The sequence below is a fragment of the Gobio gobio genome, assembly GCF_949357685.1.
Source record: "Gobio gobio genome assembly, chromosome: 14".
NCBI classification, from domain to species: Eukaryota; Metazoa; Chordata; class Actinopteri; order Cypriniformes; family Gobionidae; genus Gobio; species Gobio gobio.
The window spans coordinates 45,643,026-45,670,269 of NC_137107.1; the positions used below are offsets into that span (position 1 = coordinate 45,643,026).

At 36.9% G+C, this 27,244-nt stretch overlaps 1 protein-coding gene across 1 annotated transcript in view; it reads right to left on the minus strand.

Moving 5' to 3' along the window:
• Positions 1–3,201: 3,201 nt before the first annotated feature.
• Positions 3,202–27,244, minus strand: part of shc3 (SHC (Src homology 2 domain containing) transforming protein 3) — a 40,167-nt gene continuing 16,124 nt past the window's right edge. Inside the window, exons 4-12 of the mRNA XM_079834080.1 lie at positions 23,024–23,143; positions 22,795–22,848; positions 21,522–21,573; positions 18,791–18,920; positions 18,571–18,718; positions 15,879–15,933; positions 15,501–15,695; positions 10,998–11,308; positions 3,202–4,878 (exon numbers count right to left, since the gene is read on the minus strand). Of these exons, the coding sequence (XP_079690206.1) occupies positions 4,750–4,878; positions 10,998–11,308; positions 15,501–15,695; positions 15,879–15,933; positions 18,571–18,718; positions 18,791–18,920; positions 21,522–21,573; positions 22,795–22,848; positions 23,024–23,143 (1,194 nt within the window). The 3' untranslated portion in view covers positions 3,202–4,749. The remainder of the gene's footprint in view (positions 4,879–10,997; positions 11,309–15,500; positions 15,696–15,878; positions 15,934–18,570; positions 18,719–18,790; positions 18,921–21,521; positions 21,574–22,794; positions 22,849–23,023; positions 23,144–27,244) is intronic.

Genomic DNA, 27,244 nt, shown 5'->3' on the forward strand with positions numbered 1-27,244 from the left:
TTCCACCCTGTTAGGCGGGTCATTTTTAAATAATAATTTGACAGCAACGTTAAATGTTTTGCATACTTATGTCTTATTTTGAGAGGTGAGGAGCATTAACAGCATATACAGTATATGTTTTTGAACACATTTTTAAAAATTATTTACCATCCTGTAGGCAAAAATGGGTACAAAAAGTACCTGTTCTTAATAATCAAGACATTCTATTCATCAATAATAGTTGTGTTATTCTTTCAAGAATAAAAAACAATACCATGATGGCATAAGGGACATATACTATCCAAGAAAATCTCATTATTGTTTAACATTTACATTATTAACATTTTGTGATGACTATCCTAACAGGGTGGAACACCTTCACTGACAGTGTCTGAACAATGAATCTACCCATACTTATTATTTTCCCTATAGTCTCTGAGCTTGACCAATATGTATTCCTGATAGTTAAACATGTCACTATTTTGGTAGAATGCTAAAAACATGAAAATCATGTACTTTTTTCCCCAACATTTATGAAGCCAAAATGTTACCGCATACCAGGAATGACCCATACAGCACAATAACGATTTTATAGATAATCTACACAAACCTGTATTTTACTGAAGACATAGCCTACACCAATTTGAAGGAGCTGCACTGCTCTCTCCTGAAGAGGTAGCAAAAAAACAAACAAAACAAAAAACAACCAGCGACAAATAACTCAACACTGGACTGTTACATCTGACAAAGGAGCTGGGTAACACAAAAACTACCCAAACACTGAAAAATAACTTTTTAAAAAATTACCCAAAAGGCTCAACCCAGATTTTGGTATATTTTGTTTTTGTGTGTGTAGGCTATAGGACTTATAAAACTTTCACATTAACTTTTTAAAGGTGCAGTGTGTAGTATTTATGAGGATCTATAGACAGAAATGCAATATAATATACATAACCATGTTTTCAGTGGTGTATAAAGACCTTATATAATGAACCGTTGTGTTTTTATTACCTTAGAATGAGTCATTTCTATCTACACACACCGCGGGTCCCCTTACAGTGAAGTCGCCATTTTGCACCGCCATGTTTCTACTGTAGCCCTAAATGGACAAACTTCTCTAAAGAGCACTAGTCACTCTCTGCTGTCTCAGACGACGACATCTTTGTCCTGTGTCAGCCACCGTAGCTTCTCTATGTGCTACGAAAGGGAGGAGTGAGCAGTGGATGATTGCAATTCACAACCTCAGATGCCGCTAAAATTTACACACTGCACCTTTAAGTGCACTTTTAAACATTAGTGCAGCATATTAAAGGAACACTCCACTTTTTTAAAAAATAGCCTCATTTTCCAACTCCCCTAGAGTTTTACCGTTTTCGAATCCATTCAGCCGATCTCCGGGTCTGGCGGTAGCACTTTTAGCATAGCTTAGCATAGATCATTGAATCTGATTAGACCGTTAGCATCTCGCTCAAAAAATTACCAAAGAGTTGATATTTTTCCTATTTCAAACTTGACTCTACTGTAGTTACATCGTGCACTAAGACCGACGGGAAATGATATTACGAAGCGCCTGAAAATAGGCTAACTTCTGTTCCTTTAAAGCAAACAAAGCATCAGCATTTACATAAGAATTGAAATCATAATTTAATTTATATTCCTCAATTAGATTCACATTACAGTAATGAGAATGACATTTTTATGCTAATGCAGATTGTATTATTTTCTTGATGCAAAACATAATTTCTTGTTTATTTCTCTTGAATTTGATTCTGTGGGATTCACCGGAATAACCAAAGAGTACACATTGATTGTTTTATTGCCACCAATCATAAAGAATAGGAATAAGTCGTACAAGCAAAAATTAGACCTGTAAACACAGTTTGGGCTTTCATATGTGTGATTTTGTCACCTGTGATCTTCTGAGCATCATGGGAAACGCTCCCGGCTGAAGGGGAATGAGATCAGAGAGCACAGATGAGCTTTGACTCCTGCACTTTAAAGAGAAAAGCATGAGAGGAAAAATAAAAGGCACGTTTTCCTTAACACAACTTGTTTTGCGAATCAATTTTGAATTTCTCTGTTATTTTTTGGAGCAGACTAGATAAGAGAGGGTTTTGTCGCAGCATTACAAAAACAGTAAAACCACCACTGTTTAGTTGGAGTCAGTTTAATATGTATAATGTAACAGAACATCTTTCCCTAACATTAGTCATTTAGATAAACATATGAAACAGACTCTGCAAAGTTCTGCTGGGATTTGGCAGTTTAAATGGGGAAAGTTGCCACCGCTGCAAAGTCCTTTAGTCATTTTGCAGACTAGAAATCAGTGAATGCATGTTGTGTTCAGAATCACTTGAAATGGTCTACAATCCACCGCATTTTAAGAGCTATAGTTGGTGTCATGAAGCTGAACTAGGCTTTCTTTTCAAAACCTGTTGATTTGTCATCAACTGCACTTTAGGGTTGAATAGAATAATGCAAAATAGAGGGTGATGTAATATTTATCAACAAAAATATCCACATGTTAAAGTAATGATTTTATTTTGTGCTGTAAATTTGCAGTGAAACTATGAAGTATGTTTTAATATTTAAAATAATTGTGAAATAATAATTTAAAACTATATTTCACACGTACATACAAACCTATATATATATATATATATATATATATATATATATATAGGATTATTAAAACAATTATTAAATTAAAAGTAAATAAAAAAAATTATGCAATATAAAATAAATTAAAACTAAATAAATTAGATTATTTTCTCATTTTAATATTTAAAAAAGTTTAACATTTAAAATATATGTAAAATAAAATAATTTCAAACTAAATTTTAATTTTTAATATTTAAATTGTTTTTAATTAAATGGTAATAATAAAAAAAGCTAAATAAAACGATTGAAAACTAAATAAATGAGATTATTTTCTCATTTTAATATTTTTAAAAAATTAAATTAAATGTAAATAATAAAAAAAGCAAAATAAAACGATTGAAAACTAAATATATGAGATTATTTTCTCATTTTAATATATATTTTTTTAATTAAATGTAAATAATAAAAAAGCTAAATAAAACGATTGAAAACTAAATAAATGAGATTCTCATTTTAATATTTACAAAATAATTAAATGTAAATAATTTAATAAATAAATGTTTTCAATAAATGTAAAATAAATTATTTTCTGTAATATCATTCATCCTGTGCCCCCAAATTAATATTTCCAGAGTTTAATGTGACAAACGTCAATACATAAATATCGTGTGTTGTGTTTGTGTGAGAGTGACAATATTCAAAATGATGCAAGAATGCAAACCATAACAACAATCATATTAAAATGGCCTATTTCCAGAAAGAAAAAAGATCCACGGTTGAGCATATATGAAACTGCATCATTCTAGGCTAAAAAAAACATTTAATAGCAATACATATCACAATTTAAGTGAATTTAAGGGTGATTCTCAAATTTCATTCTGCCAAAAAAGAAGAAAATAATCAATTATATTCAGCATAAACAAATGAAGCATTAACATCATGAAAATTAAGCTTCATTTTCTTAGACCAAAATATAATATTTTGTGTCAATTTCTTGACATTTTTATGAGACGCACCCTTACGCATGATATTATCTAATTAGTAGTTGTATCAGATGCAAATGTCATGCATCTGAAATGTGGATTTAAAAGACAAAACGAAATGCATGTAATAAATGTGAGCGTGTGGCTAAAACTCCAGTAATATTCCAGTTCATCCATTAATTAGACTGTGCAAAACCACACCAGACCGAAAAGCATTGATTGTGCTATTCACTTAGAACCGTTTAATTGAAAATAATCATCAGAAGAATAATTTGTGAAGCCCACAGTCAAACCATGAAAGTCATAACTGATAGAAACATCCAAGGTATAAAGTAAGCCCCGAACCGAGCGACTACACACCTCTGACACGTTTAAAGAAGGAGCTAAGCTCAATGAATACTGGGAAAGCATAAATATTTTACATTGTGAGCATATACAAAAGCACCTCCACTGGGGCTCTGGATGCTACCAACAATGACCACAAGTACAATTAAGTTAAGTCATGCGAGTGCCACAGGTTTCAACGTCATACAAAAATGTAGGTACTTTAAAGCCGTGTGTGTGTGCGCGCGCGCGCGAGCGTGTTTTGGTCGTGGTGTGTGTACGTGCAGCATGTCGGAGTGTGGTTTCTGTTAAAGCAAACACATTCACGTCATCTTCCCTCTGAAAAGCATAATCAACAGTGATTCGATAGAAGCTACCAAATGATCTGGCACACTAGCTGCAGTAAAGGACAAACTCCTAAAATAGGTCAATATAAACAGCTTTTTTCCTTTTCTCAAATATTTGTCTTCCTTCTATCTCTTACCAACGAACATTAAAATCCGGTTGTGCTTGATAGACAAAACTAAAACTTTTTTTATTCTAAAATACTTTTTCCTCTCATCCCTCTTGGAGACTTGCGTTTACAACGGCTGTCCGAAATCCATCAGCGTCTTCTTCAAAAATATAGATTCTCAACCAGCGCAATAAAATAACTGTATCAGTTCTATAAATCGGGTTCGACTCCTCTTTCGGCGAGAGCGCCTCCGCGCCGTCCAAACTAAAAGCGTCCGTCGTTATCTAAAAACGCTGTCCTCCGTCGTCACAGTCGAGCAGTTTGACGGCCGTCACATGTTCGCCGACGGAAAGTTTGTTTTCGTAAAAGAGCAGCGCCGTGACCCCTCCCACGTGTTTTCAGGCGTTGTCACTGTTTTCTTTCCACCGGCTGCTTCAAACACAGTTCGCTTCCCGCCGAGACGATTGGCAGGTTGTTGTCACGGTGATGGCCAATCAGGTGGCTTATGCTCTCGAAAATGTGATCTTTCGTCCGAACCTTGAGGAGACATAAATGTGATTTGAAAGTTTAAGCACACATGACTGAAAGACATGTTTAAACGTTCAGCAAGGACGCATTAAACTGAATATAATGTTGAACATTTCCTGATATTTTACTCACCCCCATCTCATCCAAGATGTTCATGTCTTTCTTTCTTCAGTCGAAAAGAAAAGAACCAGGATTTTTCTCCCCATCAAAGACTTCAATGGCAACCAAAATGTTGAAGGTCCAAATCAGTGCAGTTTCAAAGGAAAGGCTTCAGAGGCTCTGCACGATCCCAGACGAGGAATAGGAACTTATCTAGCCAAACCATCGGCCATTTAACAAAAAAAATAAATAGTAAAAATAGTATTGAATATACTTTTTAACCTCAATTGCTCATCTTGCGCTGCTCTGCGACGTGCCAATGATTGCGCAATCACGTCGGAAAGATCACGCTAGACGAAGGCAGAAGTACCACCCCCGGGTTTACAAAGCGCACATGCGAAGACTAAAGGCCTGTGCACACAGGCCAGCGTTTTTCTGCACCGAGTGAACGTGCAAATTCAGTAGATTCCCGGTACACAAGGTGGTGCTGCGGCACTTTACGCTTCTGACACTCGTTTGTCATGCAGAAGAAGAAGAGAGACTTCCCAAAAGCATTCACACACTTTTTGCTAACAGGCAAGCAGCATTAGCAGCTCATCTTCTTCTTCGTCTACTTACTTCCTCTTCGTCGTATCAATGTGTGCTCGGCAAGACTGTTTTGTGCTTGAGCGCCACCAAGTCATGTTTTACTGTCACTTCAGCAGCTCCAGACACGCGAACAAAAGTGCCAATCTCATTGGTCGGCCAGTTTTTAACGTGCCGCATCAAAACCAAAAAACAAACCCAAGGCGTTTTTTTTTTTAAATTAAGCTTTTACATTCGCGTTTTGCACGTCGATGTGCACACTCACATTGGCACCCTATGTTAAGTCACGAGGCGTTAAACGTCGCGATAAACGCACGCGAAAATCATCCCGGTGTGAACAGGCCTTAAGACAACGATGTCGGACGATTTTGAAGTTGATGATGGAGTGTTTTTTGCTAAAGGGCCTTTGTATTAGTCATTGCACGTTTGATTGGCTATACTTAGGCCTACGTCTTGCGTGACCTCTCTCATGTGAGCTGATTACGCCATCATTGGCCCGTCGCAGAGCAGCGCAAGATGAGCAATTTAGGTTCAAAAATATATTAATTTAAAAAATAAATTTTAAATGGCAGATGGTTTGTCTAGATAAGACCCTATTCCTCATCTGGGATCGTGCAGAGCCTCTGAAGCCCTTCCTTTGAAACTGCACTGATTTGGACCTTCAACATGGTTGCAACCAATTTGGTTGCTGTGGAAGTCTATGATGGGCAGAAAAATCCTGGAACGTTTTCCTCAAAAAACTTAATTTCTTTTCGACTGAAGAAAGAAAGACATGAACATCTTGGATGAGATGGGGAACTATGAACTAAGGCTTTAAAAATATATCACAGTTTGCACAAATATATAAAGCAGCACAACTGTTTTCATATTAGAATGATTTCTGAAGGATCATGTGACACTGAAGACTGGAGTAATGATGATAAATTCAGCTCTGATCACTGGAATAAATTACATTTAACTATATATTCAAATTGAATATAGCCATTTTATTTTGTAATAATATTTACAAAATGTTACTGTGTTTTTGATCAAATAAATGCAGCCTTGGTGAGCAAAAGAGATCAATTCATCCTGAAGAAATATGGGATTTCTGTCAATAAAACCTGGAGTTAAAATGTTTTAGGAGTTGTAAAAGTAAAGTTATGAAGATACATTGCAGTATTTCTATGCAACTAATTAAACTGATCATGTGACTCATCTGACTTCTCAACATTTCACTCCAAATGTTGTACATTCATCTTCAAAGTTTGATTAAACTACAAAAGAACCCAAAATAGAATCATTTTCTGTGCTGCTCTAGAAACGTTTGGACCCACTGTATTTGCTTTCATATGAGATGAGATATTTCTGACATCAATGCTCGGAGTAGCCTTTTAAGAAATACTATATATAACAATTTTCCAACTCATTCTCGTGGATAAAATGACGCTCTAGCAACAACTTTTACAGGCTTTATGGAATTGACTAGGTGAATAGAAGAGCTGCGGTCAACCAAAGATTTTCCTAGTCTACTGGTAGTCGTTCTTTTAAGCCATTAATCGAATAGTCATGTGTTTATGATATTAATTGAATTACTTAGATATATGCAGTCATGTGAAAATGTTAAAACACCCTATTGAATTCCATGGTTTTGTGTATCAGGATATAATAAAAATCATCAGGTCCTTGGCAGGTCTTAATTTGGAAAATAAAACCTCAGATGATCAACAACACATGACATATCACACCGTGTCATTATTTATTTAGCAAAAATAAAGCCACAATGGAAAAGCCATAGGTGACAAAGTTAGGACACCCTTACTGTTAACATGGGAATTAAGAGGGTAAGTAACGGTCAGGCACTGCTAATCAAATGTCTTTGATTAATTGATAATCAGCAAGTGTGATCACCTCTATAAAAGCTGAAGTTCTGGCAGTTTGCTGGTCTGGAGCATTCAGGTGTGTGTTAACACAATGCCAAGGAGGAAAGACATCAGCAATGATCTTAGAGAAGCAGTTGTTGCTACCATCAATCTGCGAAGGGTTACAAGGCCAATTTCCAGACCATTTGAAGTCCATCATTCTACAGTGAGGAAGATTAACAAGTGGAAGACATTCAAAACACAAATCTTCCCATGAGTGGACGTCCCAGCAAATTCACCCCAAGATCAGACTGTGTAATGCTCAGAACAACCCAGAGACAACCCAAGAACTACACCTCAGACTCTACAGGCCTCAGTTAACATGTTAAATGTTAATGTTCATGACAGTACAGTTAGAAAAAATGGGTCAAGTATGGCATTTTTGGAAGCCTCTTCTCTCTAAAAAAAACATGGCAGCACGGCTTAGGTTTGCAAAGTTGCATCTGAACAAACCATAAGACTTCTACAACAATGTCCTTTGGACAGACAAGACCAAAGTGGAGATGTTTGGCCATAACGCACAGCACCACGTTTGGTGAAAACCAAAAAAGCATGTCAGCACAAACACCTCATACAAAAAGTCAAGCATGCTGGTGGAGGGGTGATGATTTTGGGCTTGTTTTGTAGCCACAGGACCTGTGCACCTCACAGTCATTGAGTCGACTATGAACTCCTCTGCATATCAAAGTATTCTAGAGTCAAATGTAAGACCATCTGTCCGACAGATAAAATCTACAACAGAATGGCTGAAAAAGAAAAGAATGAAGGTGTTGCAATGGCCCAGTCGAAGTCCAGACCCCATCCTGACTGAAATGCTGTGGCAAGAGCTGTGCATTAACAAATGCCCACAAACCTCAATAAACTAAAGCAACGTTGTAAAGAGTGGACCAGAATTCCTCCAGAATGATGCGAGAGACTGATAAACCATGCAGAAAATGACTACTTCAAGTTATTGCTGCTAAAAGTGGATCTACAGGCAATTGAATGATAGGGTGTCCTAACTTTTTCCCCCATGGTCTTTCCATCTTGACTTTATTTAGCTAAATAAATAATGACAGTGTAATATATCATGTGTTGTTGATCATCTGAGGTTTTATTTCCCAAATTTTAAAGACCTGCCAAGCACTAGATGATTTTTTTATTATGTCCTGATACAGAAAACCATGGGATTCAATACGGTGCCCTAACATTTTCACATGACTGTATGGGGGTGTTGTGGGGGAGGGTATAGCAAATGGTTTGAGTTTCAGGGCTGAGAAAGAATATTGTAACATTGCTAGCATTGTTCTACATTACAATGAAATACAATGCCTGGCTCAAAAAGTTGCTGTTTGGATTTAAATAGGCAAATGCTTGAGAGACTATGATTGGATCATCATTGCAGTGATTATGATGTTTCTAGCATGTTATATGTTTGGCAACAGTTCTTCTAACCCTAACTGATGGAGTGTGTAGCTTTTCATTTCTTAAACAACCATGTGGGAAGACACATCATGGCCATATTTCCCTGTCACTTCTGGGTCTTGATTGGGCCTTGTTGGGGCTTCATTGAGGCCAATGGCCAGGTTTATTTTGTCCTGCCAAATTTTTGTTTGTTTGTCTTAAGCAGGCCAACTGGGGCTTGAGGAGTGGCCATGAACAAAGGCGGAGTTTACCAGGAGTCAGGAGAGGGTCAACACCGCTGCTCATTTCCCATGTTATTATATCAGGCTAACCTCAACATTTAAGACATTTTAAACAATGTTCAGTTCAAAACTCATTTTCAGACACCAGCAAGTGTTTGAAATAACTTCCGATTGCGATCCGCTGGGGATTCTGATCACCATATGAGGCAGGAATATATTTCCATCCTATGCTAAAGGCTACTTGTAATAAATACGCGTTTATTGAAATTATAATTGTGTATTTATTTGGTTTCGTGTTTTATCAATCCTGTGCCTTTGTTGATAGTGGACTAATGCATCTGCAAATATGTCACTGCGGTTAAGTCGTATAACCAAAGACTTTGGTATAACGCATTAATCCAGTTTTCTCCTTGTGAGCTCCCTCTGTTGCTCTGGCTGAAAGGATATTGAGACGGGAGAGATCGCTCAAATCTCCTCAGATCGCACAGTTTTGTGGATAATTTATAGAAATAGGAGTTATTGATGCTGGAGTCTAAGTAAAGACCAAACGTTTGCTTCTTTCATGCTCATTTTGCGATCTAGCTAGTTTTCATTCAGCTGGTGAAATGCTGGTGTTGTGTGACTTCGTTTTATGGAGGTGTGTTAAGGGTGGGTTTTAGGGTAGCGCTGTGGGACTAAATGGCCCGATGGTGGAAATGCAACTTGATTTTGGCCCCTGTGCTTGAGGTCCGAGGCTATTGGCCCCGCCCTGCATGTTGTTAGCCCTGGCTCACACTGATCCGACAATGGAAAAGCGGCTAATGAATTTAAGGTCTGGACTCAGAGGTGCTAATTCATGTGTAAAAATGATCCTTCATGCTCCCTCACAACCATTCTTTCACAATTTAAGCCTGATGAAACATTGTCATTCTGGAATATGGCCATGATGTGTCTTCCCACATGGTTGTTTAAGAAATGAAAAGCTACACACTCCATCAGTTAGGGTTAGAAGAACTGCTGCCAAACATAACATGCTAGAAGCATCATAATCACTGCAATAATGATCCCCGATGACCAATGATCCGGCTTTTTTTGGCCTCGGCAGTGTACTAAACCATAATAATGAGCCTTTAAAGTATAAATTAAGTGCCACAGCGCATCTGCAAAAGTAATGATTATGAATGTGTATGAAAAATTTTAATGAAGTTGACGAGGCTCTCTATCATCGCAGTACAGTGGATGCGCCGATAGAGAGAAATGCATGTTAAAGGGATAGTTCACCAAAAAATGAAAATTATGTCATCATTTACTCACCCTCACGTTGTTCCAAACCTGTAAGAGTTTCTTTGTTCTGCTGAACACAAAAGAAGATATTTAGAAAAATGTTTGTAACCAAGTAGAGAGAGCAACCATTTACTACCATAGTATTTTTTTCCCTACTATGGTAGTCAATGGTTGCTCTCTCTGCTTGTTTACAAATATTCTTCAAAATATCTTCTTTTGTTTAACAAAGAAACTCTTACAGGTTTGGAACAACTTGAGGGTGATTAAATGATGACAGAATTTTCATTTTTGGGTGAGCTATCCCTTTAAGTTACACGTCATACATTAAGTGCTGTACTAACTTAGCTTTCACACACACACACACACACACACACACTTTACATGAACACTTGGATATGCGCCTATAGAGCGAGCAGCCATGGAAAGTGGCTAACGTTAGGCTACTACTTATTCATGTTTCAAATGATAAGCCATGTTTGAGGTCGATGAATGTTTGGATAATTACCACATGGATCAGCCGTGTTCACGATCTGTCCGTCGGACTGCATGACTTTTTTTTTGTGACCAACCGACTAATTAAAATTTGGTCGACCAAGCCTCTTCTCACCTGACTAACATTTGGTCAACTATTAGGTATCAGCTGTATCACTCTCACCGTTCCCTCTGGATCGACCAGCAGCAGGTGTTTGGCCAGGCCGTTGTGCATCCCCGTCAGCACATACGACCCCGGGTTTGTGGCGCTCTTCCGCACCAGGAAGTCGCCGTCGTGGAGCAGCAGTTTCTCAGCCTGGCGGCGGCTCATCTCTCCATGATACCATGTCTGGTCCTCTAGCTCCTCCTGAGCTCTCAGGGCGGCCGCTCGCATCAGCAGAGGACTGGAGTTATCGACGGACGCCGCTTTATGTAGTTCTGAGGCTGAAGGGGGCGGAGCTGGAGATTGAGTCATGATGGCATCCTCAAACGGCTCTGAGGGCATGAGAACACAAAACCTGTTATCTCATGTGCTGATTAGTGACTTTATCCACATACACTGTGTGCAGAATTATTAGGCACGTTGATTTTCTGATCATATTTTTTTTCTGTTTTGGGAAAATTTAAATCATGACAATGAGAGTCAATTTTACATTAAATGCTCATTAAATTGCATACATTCATACAGAAACAGTGTATCTGGGTAAAAGGTAACATTAAGTCTCCAGAAGTGCAAGGTGTCAGGATCTCAGAGACTTCAGTTAGGTAAAGAATCCTAAAAAATTACCCCCACTAGATAAGAATCACAAGCTGAAGTGTTGAAAAGTACATATATTTTTTTGTAGGCTTTATAGACAGATAGGTTGAGAGTGACTCTTGAAGGACCAGCACCACATCCTCTAGTACCAAAATTCATCTTCCAGAATCTGGCAGTAAGTTTTGGGAGTTCATTTTAGTCCATCCTGAAGTCCGTTTTGCTGAGATGGACTAAAAATGAACTCCCAAAACGTACTGCCAGATTCTGGAAGATGAATTCTTCAAACAGTGGTACTAGAGGATGTGGTGCTGGTCCTTCAAGAGTCACTCTCAACCTATCTGTCCATAAAGCCTATAAAAAAACCTTCTTCATGTATTTTACAACACTTCAGCTTGTGATTCTTATTTAGTGGGGGTCATTTTTTAGGATTCTTCACCTAATTCAAGTCTCTGAGATCCTGACACCTTGCAATACTGGAGACTCCAGGTTAAGGTTGCAGTTCTGTAAAATGGTGGCGCTGGAGACTAAAGGGTTCCTGATGGTTTCACACTTAATTCTTCACCTTAATTCTTAATTCTTTTGCAGTTAACAGGTGTCTTTTCTCCGCCACATGTTTTTGTCAGATCCTGCTGACCCAACGAGCATTTCACTGTTCAATGGTCATGCCTTAACTGCAATGTCTAGTATTGCATTAGTATTGCATCCTTCTCATGGGCATTTAATAATTTTTTAATTACATTTTTAAATCTCTTTTTTGGCTCATTTTATCTGTAAAAGAAAATGTGCCTAATAATTCTGCACACCTGAATATAAGGTGTTTTTCATTTCCAGCCTTCATGAACAATTATATATCACTTATACATTATTAAATACTCAATTAATAGTAGTTATTAGGATTACTGTGGTTTGGAATTGGTAAAATGTTCCTGGAAAAAAAATATGATCAGAAAATCAACGTGCCTAATAATTCTGCACACAGAGTACATGCACTATATACTCACAAGCTACGTCACACTATCACACAATTTTTGGGATTGACAACAGCATTTACTTATAGGGGTTGAACAGTCGACATGTATGCCATTAAAGTCACGTTGACTAGTCGCTGATGACGTCATTAATGAAAAAATTAGCCTGAGCCTCGAGCTGAGACTGAACGCTGGTTTTCTTGTGCACAGATGGCGTATGACACAGCGCTGCCCATAAGGTATAGCTCTTATATAACAGCTTATATTGATCAGTTCTTTTGTCTTTGGGTCGTTATATTTCTCACAGATTTCTGCTTGTTCTAAATCAGATTCAGATAAAGTTACAGTAAAGATCACATTTTTATGAATGCATTGGTGTGTGAGAGAGCAATTGCATGTGAATGCAAGTTCTAGAAATTCTAGAACTTTTCAGTTTTTAAGATAAATCACAGAACAGTGTTGACAACGCATTTCTGCAGTACTGAATGATTCTCTGTGTGTGAGTTACAATGAAGCAGTGCATTAGTTTAGAAATTGCATCGTCGACACGGCATCCTCAATAAACCCGTCTCCGGCGTGATGACTCCGATTGTTCGAATATTACAATTTAATAATACTTAAATCGATATGTCATCCTCAATAAACCCGTCTCCGGCGTGTTGCCTCCGATCCTTTGAATATTCCGATCTATTATGACCTCTGACCTGTAAAGTTTCCAGAATAATAATCATACGCTGTTTGTTAATTGGCCAGAGGAGAACTGGCACCCCGACTGAGCCTGGTTTCTCCCAAGGATTATTTTTCTCCCTTAGGTCACCTGATGGGGTTTTGGTTTCCTTGCCACTGTTGCCTCTGGCTTGGCGTGCTCAGTTGGGGACACTACATTTTTCAAAATTTTTCCAATAAATATCGAAATAAATCTAATTATTAAACTAAATGAACCATATAAACTAAATTACTGCTCTAATTACTGATCTAAAGCCCAAACTGTCACTGTATGATAATTGAAATGAACTGATGACATTTTTTCTCCAGAATGGCTAGACGGCTTAATAAAATTATGCTGCATTATTTTCCTGTTTAACACTGTAAAGCTGCTTTGAAACAATCTGCATTGTTAAAAGCGCTATATAAATAAAGTTGACTTGACTTTAGGATGACGATTAACTTGCATGTACAATAAGCTGTTTAAAACGTGCATTCACCCGATCAATATTGAGCATCCAGATGATATAATCAAACATATCTTGTTGTGTGTTCACGGAGTAGAGGCATATGCCTTTATTTGTCATTTTATTTGTTGGAAACGGAGTGTAAAAGTGGACTTCAAAGATTTCTTATCCTGTTGTTCCCTCTATAGGCCATGACCAGCGACTAGCCGACGTCAAGCTTAAAGCATAGACTAGTCTGTGCAACCCCTATTTACTTACAGGTTTGAGTCTCGAAATGTCCCATTCAATCAGCAACTTAAAGGGTTAGTTCACCCAAAAATGAAAATAATGTAATTTATTCGTCAGCCTCATGCCGTTCCACACCCGTAAGACCTCCGTTCATCTTCAGAACACAAAGATCTTTCTGTTGAAATCCGAAGGCTCAGTGAGGCCTGCATAGCCAGCAATGACATTTACACTCTCAAGATACATTAATGTACTAAAAACATATTTAAATCAGTCCATGTGAGAACAGTGGTTCAATATTAATATTATAAAGCGACGAGAATATTTTTTGCGCGGCAGAAAAACTAAATAACGACTTATATAGTGATGGCCGATTTCAACAAAAATATCTTAATTTGTGTTCTGAAGATGAACTTACGGGTGTGGAACGGCATGAGGTTGAGGAATAAATGACATTATTTTCATTTTTGGGTGAACTAACCCTTTAAGTCGGGCGCACACTGCGATTTTTGCTGTCGTACAAGCTTGCAGGCGATTTTTTTCTCTCAGGAGAAATCGCATGGAAATTGTTGATGTTCATATGGTCGCAGTTCACATTGTGTGAGAGGAATTACCAATCATTTTCAAACGTGTTTAAAAAATTTGGGGAGTGGGCCTGATTTTGACCAGTGTAAAGTCTGTCCTCTATTGTCAAATCATACACAACCACATCACATAGGCTAGATCTATGAATATTATTATGGGGAATATTATATTATTTAAAGACTCAAATACAGGACTGACAACCGTGTTCTGCTGGTGTGTGAACGTGGCCACAGAAAGCAATATACAGCCAACTATACAGCAAATCTCAACTGCTTGATTGTTTATAACGTTGCAAAATTGAACAAAGAGTAGCCTTTAGCAGATTAGAATTAATATATTATAAACATTATTTTCTGTACAGCTGATTTGAAACAATGTGAAAAGCGCTATATAAATTAATTTGACTTGGCACATAAACAGGCTTCATTAGATACTTTAAAGAAACATTTCTGACTAAATTAAGGTGCTTTTGACGTCTAGTTTTCCACTTTAATCATCTACAGTAAAACTGCTGACAATGATGTGACAAAAATCATTTGCAGTAGCTCTGTGACTAAATTTATTTATAGAGAAGAGAAAAAAAATCCACTTTGGCTGAGCTTTCAATGTTGTTACGGAAAGGGTGAAGCTGATTGGTTGGTTCTTGTCATGCGTTTGTGGCATTCTGAAATGTTGGGGTGTTTTTGTGGCCTGGAAAAACATCACTCTCTATTGTCAACATTTAAAATAACAAACTTGAGCGTGGAAAAGACATGACCTAAGTAGTAAATCAAAAGTTCTCAAGCTTATTGAAGTCGTGTAAATAATCAGTGATTGAATATTAAAAGACACAAACAACATCAGGTAAATTAGGCTGCTGTCTCTTTAAGACCGAATGCACGGATCTAATTAAACTGAAACTGTTTAATTGTGATACTGCATTTTTATGAGGCTGTAAAACATACACCACTGTAAAGAATGAATTCACTGTAAACTCTTACTCATGTCAAAGAGGTCCTTCCTCGGGCTGTCTTTAGCTGACCCGGTCGTGCCCGAATCGGACGCCATCTCTGACTCTCCCTGCAGGGCGGCCAACACCTGCGTGTCAATGTGCTGCGTGTTCACGTACGTGGGGACTTCTCCTGCTTTAGGGGCTTGACCTTTGAGCTCAGGGAGACTGTATATGTCACAGGACCCTAAATGAGAAGCACAGACAGAAAAACAAAAAGAAGATATTTTGAAAAGTGTGAAAATGATGTTGTTTTGGACAAAAAAACAGTGGTGACATTCTTCAAAATATCTCCTTTTGTGTCATGGCATGAGGGCTTTTGGGTGTCTCTTTAACTCTGTCTAAATGTGAAAATAATAGTGAATTGTACCTTGTTGGATGAACATGGGTCGGCCCTGGTAGTATGTCTGGTCGACTCCAGCGCCCTGTGTGGACAGCATATGAGTCATCAACAACAATAATGAAACACCTTCTCGTCATCACTGACCTGGTGGAGTCACATTCACTGACAGACACAAAACACACTTCAGGAAGTCATATACCAATGTCAACATTTATACAAGTTGTTAAGAAGCAGATCATGTGGAATGTGAGTTTTTTAAACAATAACTAATACTCTAGTGATAACTGTAACTTAAGTAATGTTCTTATGTCGCTTTTATTTTTTCTTTTAATGTATTTATTATATTAATTGAATTATATATTTTGGAGTGGGACAGTTTGAATTGTTCTGTATTTTGTTTTGTTTTTTAATATTATAACAAAATATAATGTTTATTTATTTATTTTAATCTAATTATTATATATTTTGGAGTAGGACAGTTTGAATTGTTCTGCATTTTGAGTTGTTTCTTTTAATATTATAACAAAATATAATATTTATTTTAATTTAATTATTATACATGTTGGAGTGGGAAAGTTGCCGTTTTCGATATTATAACAAAATATTATATAATATTTATTTATTTATTTTTCTTGAATTATTATACATTTTGGAGTGGGAAAGTTGCCATTTCGATATTATAAAACATAATATAATATTTATTTATTTTAATTTAATTATTATATATGTTAGAGCGGAAAAGTTGGAATTGTTCTGTACTTTGTGTTGTTGGTTTCGATATTATAACTATTTAAAGCAGCACTAGGTAACTTTTCAACCTTTATAATATATTTTCATACCTCTTGTAATGATACATCGACTTACAATAGGTTGAATGACACGTCTGCCATAGCCTGACGGGGTCTGTATCGTTTTTAATCGTACTTTTAAACTTCGGGTAGTAACCCGAGAAAAAAAAGAACTACAAAATTCGACTGCTTTACGGCATATACGTCACTTCCACCACCACCCCCACTTCCTTAAATTCAGACGTGTGAGAAAAACTATCATTTGTTTGCCGAATGTTATAGTCATGGCCGAAGCAGCACAGAAAAATAAGAAAGCAAAGGTTTTGTCAGAGGAAAGCAAAAAGAGGAAACGAGAAAGTGATGGGATTAAAGGCAGGACGAGGATCAACATTGGGCCAGCGTTTGCTCGTGGGCGTGAGCTGAAGGAGGAGGGGCTACATTCTTGCAAGTAAATTCATAAGACGTATAAAATCATATTTTAGGATACCTAACATGTCTGTGATATTGGTTTATTTGTCTTTCCTCAAGCTATAATGCAAATCGATTTTTCAAATTTGCAGATTCATCTAGGGTAGCTTGATATTATAATATTGATGATATATGGTCATTACCTACCACTCAAACATTGAATTGAAGTATCATATAGATTCTGTAAAATGGGAACCAATAGACTAGGCTACTATAATGACGCTGGCTGGTAAACGTGAGCATCGCGATCATTTGGCGTTTGAAAAAAATAAAACCCATGAAATTATATTCATATGACATGCTGAAACATATGCCACTGTACCTGTACACTGGGCTATCATAGTTGTCATGTCAACAAATGCACGTGCGATGCATCCCCTGATGTAGAATGACAGTTTACGACAGTAGTAGAGGACAATACTGTTTCTCAACTGTAGGGGGACCCCAAGAGCAAAAACTACCTATTGCTGCTTTAATATTTATGTTACGTGTATCTGTGCTTATACCGTTTTGAGTCCATAGGTCGCGGGGAATCCCCCAACTTGTGACAAAGACATGGCGTCACCCGGGATACCGGATAAAAGGGCGTTGGCGGCGATATGGAATCTCTCTCCTCGCCTCTTAGGAGCATTTCCATTCTCCTTTATTTATTTGGTTAATTGGTGTTTCTTTGTGGTTTTGTTGAGACTAACTATTTGTTTAGGCTTGGCATTATTTACTCACTTCTCCTTAAGTTCAGTAAATGGTAGGAATTATCTCTTTAGTTCACTTTATGGTTATTTAGAAAGAGTATGGAGGTAAGCAGAGGCCCGGAAGATTCACTTGTCTTTGTTTTGTCGGAAGCCAGGTAAGAACTGCTGAGTACAGGCGTAGGCAGGTGTTCTCTGTTTGCTTTCTTAGTTGCCCTACCAGTTTCCTGTTGTTTATTACTTGCTTGGTTTATGTTTGTTAATAGTTTATGACCTGTTTTGTATTCTGATTTGTATTCTCTTTTGGGTTGTGTAAATTTGTTTTTCTTCATTTTTTATAGTAAAAGAAGGCGTACATGGCGTCTTGAAGCGTTACCTTGTGTCTGTGATTGACTCATGTGTTCGGTCCGAATCAGCTGTTTAAGTTAATTTGATTAATGAGCCTTATTTGCTGGTTATGGCCGTAACAATTAATTGGTGGTTATATTAACCATTGGTTATATTAACCATTAATATAAGATATGTTTGGTTCGTAATTTAAAATATTCCCTCAATTCATTTGAATGCCCTGATTTCTTTATTCTACAGAAGTAAAAACTGTGTTTCATGGAAACTTCATCACAGCATTATCCTTTACTCTCATTATTTACCAAAACACAAATTGCATTTACAGAAAGAACTGAGCTTGAGTGACAATTGATCACCGGTCAGGTCACTTCCTGTCAGCTGGTATAAATAGCACATGAGTGTGGGTGGGTGATTAGTGCTGCAGACCTGGCTACTGTCTTGCGACTGATTGGTCAGTCTAGCATCAATGAAGCCTCCTGGTGGCGGCATCTTGCCGGGAATGCTGTTGTAGTAGTGATGATCGGCGGACTCCTCCCCTTCCTCCGTCCACGGGGGCTCGTCCATACTCATAACCCTAAAGAGAGGATAAATGAGCCGTAGAAGCAGCCTCTGGCTCAGAATCCTGAAGGTGTTCATGTGGACTCACTTGTCGTGCATGGATGAGGGTTTGCTGGATGGACACTGCAAATAGAGCTGAAAGCGCAGGTCGAACGCCTGACCGATCGTACTGATCACATCCTGAGCCAGACCGTCAGAGCACTCCAGAATATGACATGCTAGAAAACAACACACGGTCAGGATGAATCTCACGAAACCTGTCAAGAACATGTCTAGGTCATACTTCACCCCAAAAACAAATGAAAAGAAAACAGACAATTAAGGATCATTACTTTTTTTAATTTAGAGTAATGCGAAAAAAAGATTTTTAAATTGTGATGCTTTTGTAGCATTTGATGTTCTGCCTATATGTTCATTTAAAAATAATTATATTGCAGTACAAAAAAAAACTATTAAAATAATAAACTTAATGAGAGTGATATATATATATATATATATATATATATATATATATATATATATATATATATATATATATATATATATATTTTTTTTTTTTTTTTTTAAGAATTCTGAATCTTAGTTGTAATCTGGTGGTTTCACATTATATATATTTTAAATATTTACTCGAAGTGAGAGATTTAAAAAAAAAAATATTTACTCAAAGTGAGATTTTTTAAATAATTTTTTAATATTTAGTCGAAAAGAGATTTTTTTTGTTTATTTTTAAATATTTACTCAAAGTGAGATTTTTTAAAATAATTGTTCAATATTTAGTCGAAATTAGATTTTTTAATTTTTTTATATTTATTCGAAAAGATTTTTTAAATATTTACTTGAAGTGAGATTTTTTATTGTTTATTTTTTAATATTTACTCAGTGAGATTTTTTAATATTTTTTTAATATTTACTCGAAGTGAGAGATTTTTTATTGTTTATTTTAAAATATTTACTCAAAGTGAGATTCTTTACATATTTTTTCATATTTACTCGAAAATAGAGATTTTTTATTTTTAAATATTTAGTAAAAGTGAGAGATTTTTTATTGTTTATTTTTAAATATTTAATCAAAGTGAGATTTTTTAATATTTTTTTAATATTTACTCAAAGTGAGAGATTTTTTATTGTTTATTTTTAAATATTTACTCAAAGTGAGATTCTTTAAATATTTTTTCATATTTACTCGAAAATAGAGATTTTTTATTTTTAAATATTTAGTCAAAGTGAGAGATTTTTTATTGTTTATTTTTAAATATTTATTCAAAGTGAGATTTTTTTTTTTATATTTACTCGAAAATAGAGATTTTTTTATTTGTTCTTATTTTTAAATATTTACTCAAAGTGAGATTTAAATTTTTTTTAATATTTACTCGAAAATAGAGATTTTTTTATTCTTTTTTATTTTTAAATATTTACTCAAAGTGAGATTTAAATTTTTTTTTATATTTACTCGAAAATAGAGAATTTTATTTTTTTTATTTTTAAATATTTACTCAAAATGAGAGTTTTTATTCTTTTTTATTTTTTAAATATTTACTCAAAGTGAGAGATTTTTTATTGTTTATTTTAAATATTTACTCAAAGTGAGATTTTAGGGGTTTTATTATATTTACGCAAAATATTTACTTTTTTTATTATTATTTTTAAATATTTAGTCAAAGTGAGATATTTTTTATTGTTTATTTTTTTTAATTACTCGAAGTGAGATTTATTAAATAATTTTTTTATATTTAGTCGAAAAGAGAGATTTTTAAATCTTTTTTCATTTTTAAATATTTACTCGAAGTGAGAGATTTTTTATTCTTTTTTATTTTTACAAAATATTTAAATCATTTAACAACACATTTGCATGTTTTTACAGTTTTCTCATGTTGATTAATTGTCACATGACATGCAAGTAAACAACATATTTCTAAGTAAGTGTTTTATTTTTAAATGATTTATTTAAAAGGTTAATTTTTATGATTAAATTAATTATTATTTAATAATAATTAAGCTAATAGTTATTAAATTAATTTAATAAATAATTGGCTTTTCATTAACTCACAAACCACCTGCAGTTCTTTCACTAAAAAAACTGTTTAAAAATGTGTTTAATTGTTGAAAATAATGTAAAAGTGGAAAGGAGACTTTATTTTTTTATTTTATGCAAAATAACATTTCTCAATTTACTTGTAATTTTAGGGTGAACTGTGACATGAACATGTTTTTTATTCATCAAAATACATGAAACACACATGCAGGTACACACACAAACATAAGACACGCACGCATGCTGAAGATATCAGCAGATGGCGAAACGGATGCCGATTTGCAGACTCACTCCGCTGTAAAGTGTTCATTACGCGATCTTTCCTCTGACAACATCAAAAATGCATTAGAAAGTACAGCGAGAGTTTTAAAACGTGGCCTCTGCGCTGACAGGAAGTTAAAAGATCCATGAAATGAAAAGAGAGGAAGATATAACAGCCAGAGAAATTGATTTTTTGATGCTAAATGCAGCCGTGGCGGACTGATCAATCACGCTTGTTTGTGAATGTAGCGCTACAGGGCGGCCCAGCGTGGTAAACACAATGAAATGGCCCTCAGGAGCCGTAGAGCTAAAAGTGTGGTTGACCAACAAGAGCATCGGCAATTCTGCACCAACCACCAATGTGTGAATGTTGTGTATGAATGTTAGGTCAGACACTCTCAACATAAGAATGGATTACTTGGGAGTTGTCTCTGAACGTTAGGATATGAGAAAGTACTTTAACATCCAAAAAATTACACACAAATCATCAGAGCGCACAGCAAAAGGGAAAAGACGGCAGTAATACCTCTCCGGTTAACAGGATCTTTCGCTACATAAGCGACGTAATCAGTCGTGTCCTGTTGACAGAAGACAGAGAGAATGATTCAAACCTAAACTGAGCTAATGCTTTTATGAGCATGTTTCTTTAAAAGTGTCATATAATGGAGAACAGGATATTTTTTGCTCCTCTGAAATAGGACTTTTATGTATTTGTACAACTCATCCCCTCCCCAGTCTGCACAGACTGCAAACTAAACTGCAAAAATGACTCATTTGTCAATTGTCATGACTATGACATCACCTCTATGAGCTCATTAACTCTTTCCCCGCCATTGACACAATTTTCCAGTTTTCACAGTTATATGGTAGGGTGCGCTATGACACATCTCCTGAAAGAGTACAGAATCTCTGGATCAAAACACATGTGAAGATGCAGAAATAAGCGATATCATAAGTAATCATATGCATATGTAAAATAATGCGATCATCAACATTAAACAGCATATAAATCAAAACTGCCTAATGTTACTGAATGAAATGTCGACTCAGGGCGAGCTATAGGACTGTGAAGCTTTGGGGGTGTTGATGGACTCGATCTACTCCATCTGTGTTTTGATCATCGTTATGAATCTGATCCAGACGTAGTCTTTGATAAAAACATGATTTTCTCAGCATTTTGCTCAAAATGTTGCTTTTTTTAAATGAAACTTACCCACATTCAAGTCTTGATAAAAAGGGAATGCATGAAGCTAGAATAAAACAGAGGGTCTGTTCTTTCTTTTGATATATTACATATTCAGATATTCACACAACAAAATATTCTGGGGGCCATGAAACTTTTGTGAAAAGGATCAAAAGCGCTGGCGGTGGCTAGCAACTTTAAAAAAAAAAAAAGGAAAGGGAAAGAGTTAACATTTGCACTGCCCACATTTGCACATTAAAAATGGGACAAAACTCAAATTCATCTACAAGTAAGAACTCATTAACATGAGCACCCACATTTAGCTAATAAAAACTGCACAAATGACTCGTTCATGAAATTATGAGCTCATTATCATATCAATATTTATTCAATATTCAGCAATTTGATCTCATAAACAACTAGTATACAGAAACCATGTCATAAGGTCATTCATGAACAGAAAGGAGTGGGAAATAATACCACAAAGTCGTTTTATTCAATGTGCCCCTAAACACCTTCATTTTTTCCCAGAGCGCTCTGAGATTTGCCATAACGTGTCGTGAGACTGAGAGTCAGCTGAAGAATGAATCACTGGTGTGATGTTGTGAAGTCTTACCGGATCTCCACCGGAGGCAAAGGATATGGACTGCATGTGATGATTGGCTATTATCTGTGGAAACAGGAAGGAGCATCATTCATCTGCAATAAAACACTTCATTGAGAAAGAGAGAGAGAGAGAGAGAGAGAGAGAGAGAGAGAGAGAGAGAGAGAGAGAGAGAGAGAGAGAGAGAGAGAGAGAGAGAGAAAGAGAGAGAGAGATACGGTAAGCGTGTGTGTTTTTGTACCTGTTTGGAGTCCGGTGTCATCAGGTTTAAACTACTGGTGGAGATGTTGAGATTGATACTCATACCAGCGAACTGCAGGTTACTCTTGCCCAAAATACTGGAGAGAAGTTTCGAGGGAGCCTGAAAGAGAGAGCGACACATTCAGACTATCCTTCTTAATTGCTTCTTAATTTCTTAATTGCAATATGTGATGTTTGCTAATTTCTTACACCGAGTCTACACCAGACGCGACAAAGCGACAGATGCAAATCCATTTGACGTTTGTATCTGAAGTACATCAGAAATGTAATAGAGCATCAGTTTGCTGTCGGGAATTTGTTGTGTCGCTTTATGTCGCGCCACATCCAGTGTAGACAGCGTCACTGATTATAATGGGTTCTGTTCAGTCACGCCACATCCAGTGTAGACAGGGTCACTGATTATAATGGGTTCTGTTCTGTCGCGCCACATCCAGTGTAGACAGCGTCACTGATTATAATGGGTTCTGTTCTGTCACACCACATCCAGTGTAGACAGCGTCACTGATTATAATGGGTTCTGTTCCGTCACACCACATGCAGTGTAGACAGCATCACTGATTATAATGGGTTCTGTTCTGTCACACCACATCCAGTGTAGACAGCGTCACTGATTATAATGGGTTCTGTTCCGTCACACCACATGCAGTGTAGACAGCATCACTGATTATAATGGGTTCTGTTCTGTCACACCACATCCAGTGTAGACAGCATCACTGATTATAATGGGTTCTGCTCCGTCACACCACATGCAGTGTAGACAGCATCACTGATTATAATGGGTTCTATTCTGTCACACCACATGCAGTGTAGACAGCATCACTGATTATAATGGGTTCTGTTCCGTCACACCACATGCAGTGTAGACAGCATCACTGATTATAATGGGTTCTGTTCTGTCGCACCACATCCAGTGTAGACAGCATCACTGATTATAATGGGTTCTGTTCCGTCACACCACATGCAGTGTAGACAGCATCACTGATTATAATGGGTTCTGTTCTGTCACACCACATCCAGTGTAGACAGCGTCACTGATTATAATGGGTTCTGTTCTGTCGCACCACATCCAGTGTAGACAGCGTCACTGATTATAATGGGTTCTGTTCTGTCGCGCCACATCCAGTGTAGACAGCGTCACTGATTATAATGGGTTCTGTTCTGTCACACCACATCCAGTGTAGACAGCATCACTGATTATAATGGGTTCTGTTCTGTCACACCACATCCAGTGTAGACAGCATCACTGATTATAATGGGTTCTGTTCTGTCACACCACATCCAGTGTAGACAGCGTCACTGATTATAATGGGTTCTGTTCTGTCACACCACATCCAGTGTAGACAGCGTCACTGATTATAATGGGTTCTGTTCTGTCACACCACATCCAGTGTAGACAGCATCACTGATTATAATGGGTTCTGTTCTGTCACACCACATCCAGTGTAGACAGCGTTACTGATTATAATGGGTTCTGTTCTGTCACACCACATCCAGTGTAGACAGCGTCACTGATTATAATGGGTTCTATTCTGTCACACCACATCCAGTGTAGACAGCGTCACTGATTATAATGGGTTCTATTCTTTCACACCACATCCAGTGTAGACAGCATCACTGATTAGGGCTGGGCGATATGGAGCAAAAAATATATCTCGATATATTTTGCTATATCTCGATATACGATATATATCTCGATATCTTTACAGGAAAAATAATCCCCCAAAAACTACTGCAAAAACAAATATGCCAAATACCACATAGTCTTTTTTTTATTGAAGTGCAAAGAGGTAGGCAGTTCATGTAGGAACAAAGTAGGGATGCAACAATACAGTAAGTCCACGGTTCAATACATACCTCGTTTTTTTTTACCACGGTTTTCGGTTCGGTTCTGATGGCTAGTCGCATCAGATTTTTGCTATTCTATTCTTAGCCGAACAGCAAGAGCTTAAGGAGGAAAAAATACTATTTTTTTTTATTGCAATACTTTATTTTACTTAAAAGACTTGAAAAACCTTACTTAAACTTAAAACTTTACTTTTAAAAAACCTTGTACACATTCCTAGTGTACTGTATAATATAAAATAAATATATATTTATAAAGATTTACACTGGCAGCTCAGAGCTGTACAGCAGCATTAAAGTATGAAATTGAATTGATAAATGTAAAAATAAAACACTACATAGACTTCCCTATAAAATATACATTGATTCTTATTAGAGCTACTGTATTCGTTTTTCAGTCAAGAGCCGTGAGTGATTTTGTCTTTGTCTTTTGCTATTTTATTAACCACTAAAGGAATAGTTCACTCAAAAGTTAAAATTCTGTCATTGATTACTCACACTCAAGTTGTTTTAAACCTGAATAAAGTTCTTTCTTCTGTTGGACATAACATATATTTTGAAGAATATTGGAAACCAAACAGTTGCTGGTCCCCATTGTAGGAATAATATGAATGTCAATCGCTACTATCAGCTGTCTGTGTTCAACAGAAGAAATTAATACAGGTTTGGAACAACATTAGAGTGAGTAAATAATGACATCATTTTAGAGTGAACTGTCCCTTTAAGGACAAGCGGCAGCGTGTTCACTGGCTGCCCTGCTGTCAATTTAAGACTTTCACGCATCTAATATACAGACACACGCCGATTTTACTTTCACTTTAGACATAACCGACTGTGTTTATGTTAACCTTGTGTGTATTTGACAGTATTAGCGCAGTAAGATTTAGTCCAGTAATCACTTGTTTGACAGGCTTTTAGTGCGCGCGCTCGGGAAAGCGCATGGTGCCCTATAGGGGCGCAAGGCTTTAAAACGCATGCAAATAATGAATTTTCTTTCAAAAATAAAACAACTCAAATAAAGGGCATAGTAAGTAACCTTCTCCAGCAAGCAAGCCGCTCTCTCTCCGTAGTGTACAGTCGCGGGAGTTCTTGTCTCGCAAAGTAATGCCGCCTAGGTAAACTGTATCTTGGATCAAGTGTTTGAGAACCAACTGTCGGCATTCATGGCAGTAGACATATGTCTGCTGTTCGTCCGACGCCTTAAAACCGAAGTATCTCCATATAATGGAGCCAGTTGTTTTTAAGACGAGTTCTGTAGCCTCCGAGCTGGTTGCGGACGCCGCCGTGACAACACACGAGGGGAGGGGGAACAAAAGCAAGGAGGCGGGGGGCGAGCGAGCGGGGGCGAGCACAGCACAGAGAAGGCAAACAAGAAAAGTGGCAGAATCAGAATCAAATATAAACAATATATCGATATATACGATATGTCAAAATCCATATCGTGTTTAAAAAATATCTCGATATATTTTAAATATCGAGATATCGCCCACCCCTATCACTGATTATAATGGGTTCTGTTCTGTCACACCACATCCAGTGTAGACAGCGTCACTGATTATAATGGGTTCTGTTCTGTCACACCACATTCAGTGTAGACAGCGTCACTGATTATAATGGGTTCTGTTCTGTCACACCACATCCAGTGTAGACAGCGTCACTGATTATAATGGGTTCTGTTCTGTCACACCACATCCAGTGTAGACAGCATCACTGATTATAATGGGTTCTGTTCTGTCACACCACATCCAGTGTAGACAGCGTCACTGATTATAATGGGTTCTGTTCTGTCACACCACATCCAGTGTAGACAGCATCACTGATTATAATGGGTTCTATTCTTTCACACCACATCCAGTGTAGACAGCATCACTGATTATAATGGGTTCTGTTCTGTCACACCACATCCAGTGTAGACAGCATCACTGATTATAATGGGTTCTGTTCTGTCACACCACATCCAGTGTAGACAGCATCACTGATTATAATGGGTTCTGTTCTGTCACACCACATCCAGTGTAGACAGCATCACTGATTATAATGGGTTCTGTTCCGTCACACCACATCCAGTGTAGACAGCGTCACTGATTATAATGGGTTCTATTCTGTCACGCCACATCCAGTGTAGACAGCATCACTGATTATAATGGGTTCTGTTCTGTCACGCCACATCCAGTGTAGACAGCGTCACTGATTATAATGGGTTCTGTTCCGTCACACCACATCCAGTGTAGACAGCGTCACTGATTATAATGGGTTCTGTTCCGTCACACCACATCCAGTGTAGACAGCGTCACTGATTATAATGGGTTCTGTTCCGTCACACCACATCCAGTGTAGACAGCGTCACTGATTATAATGG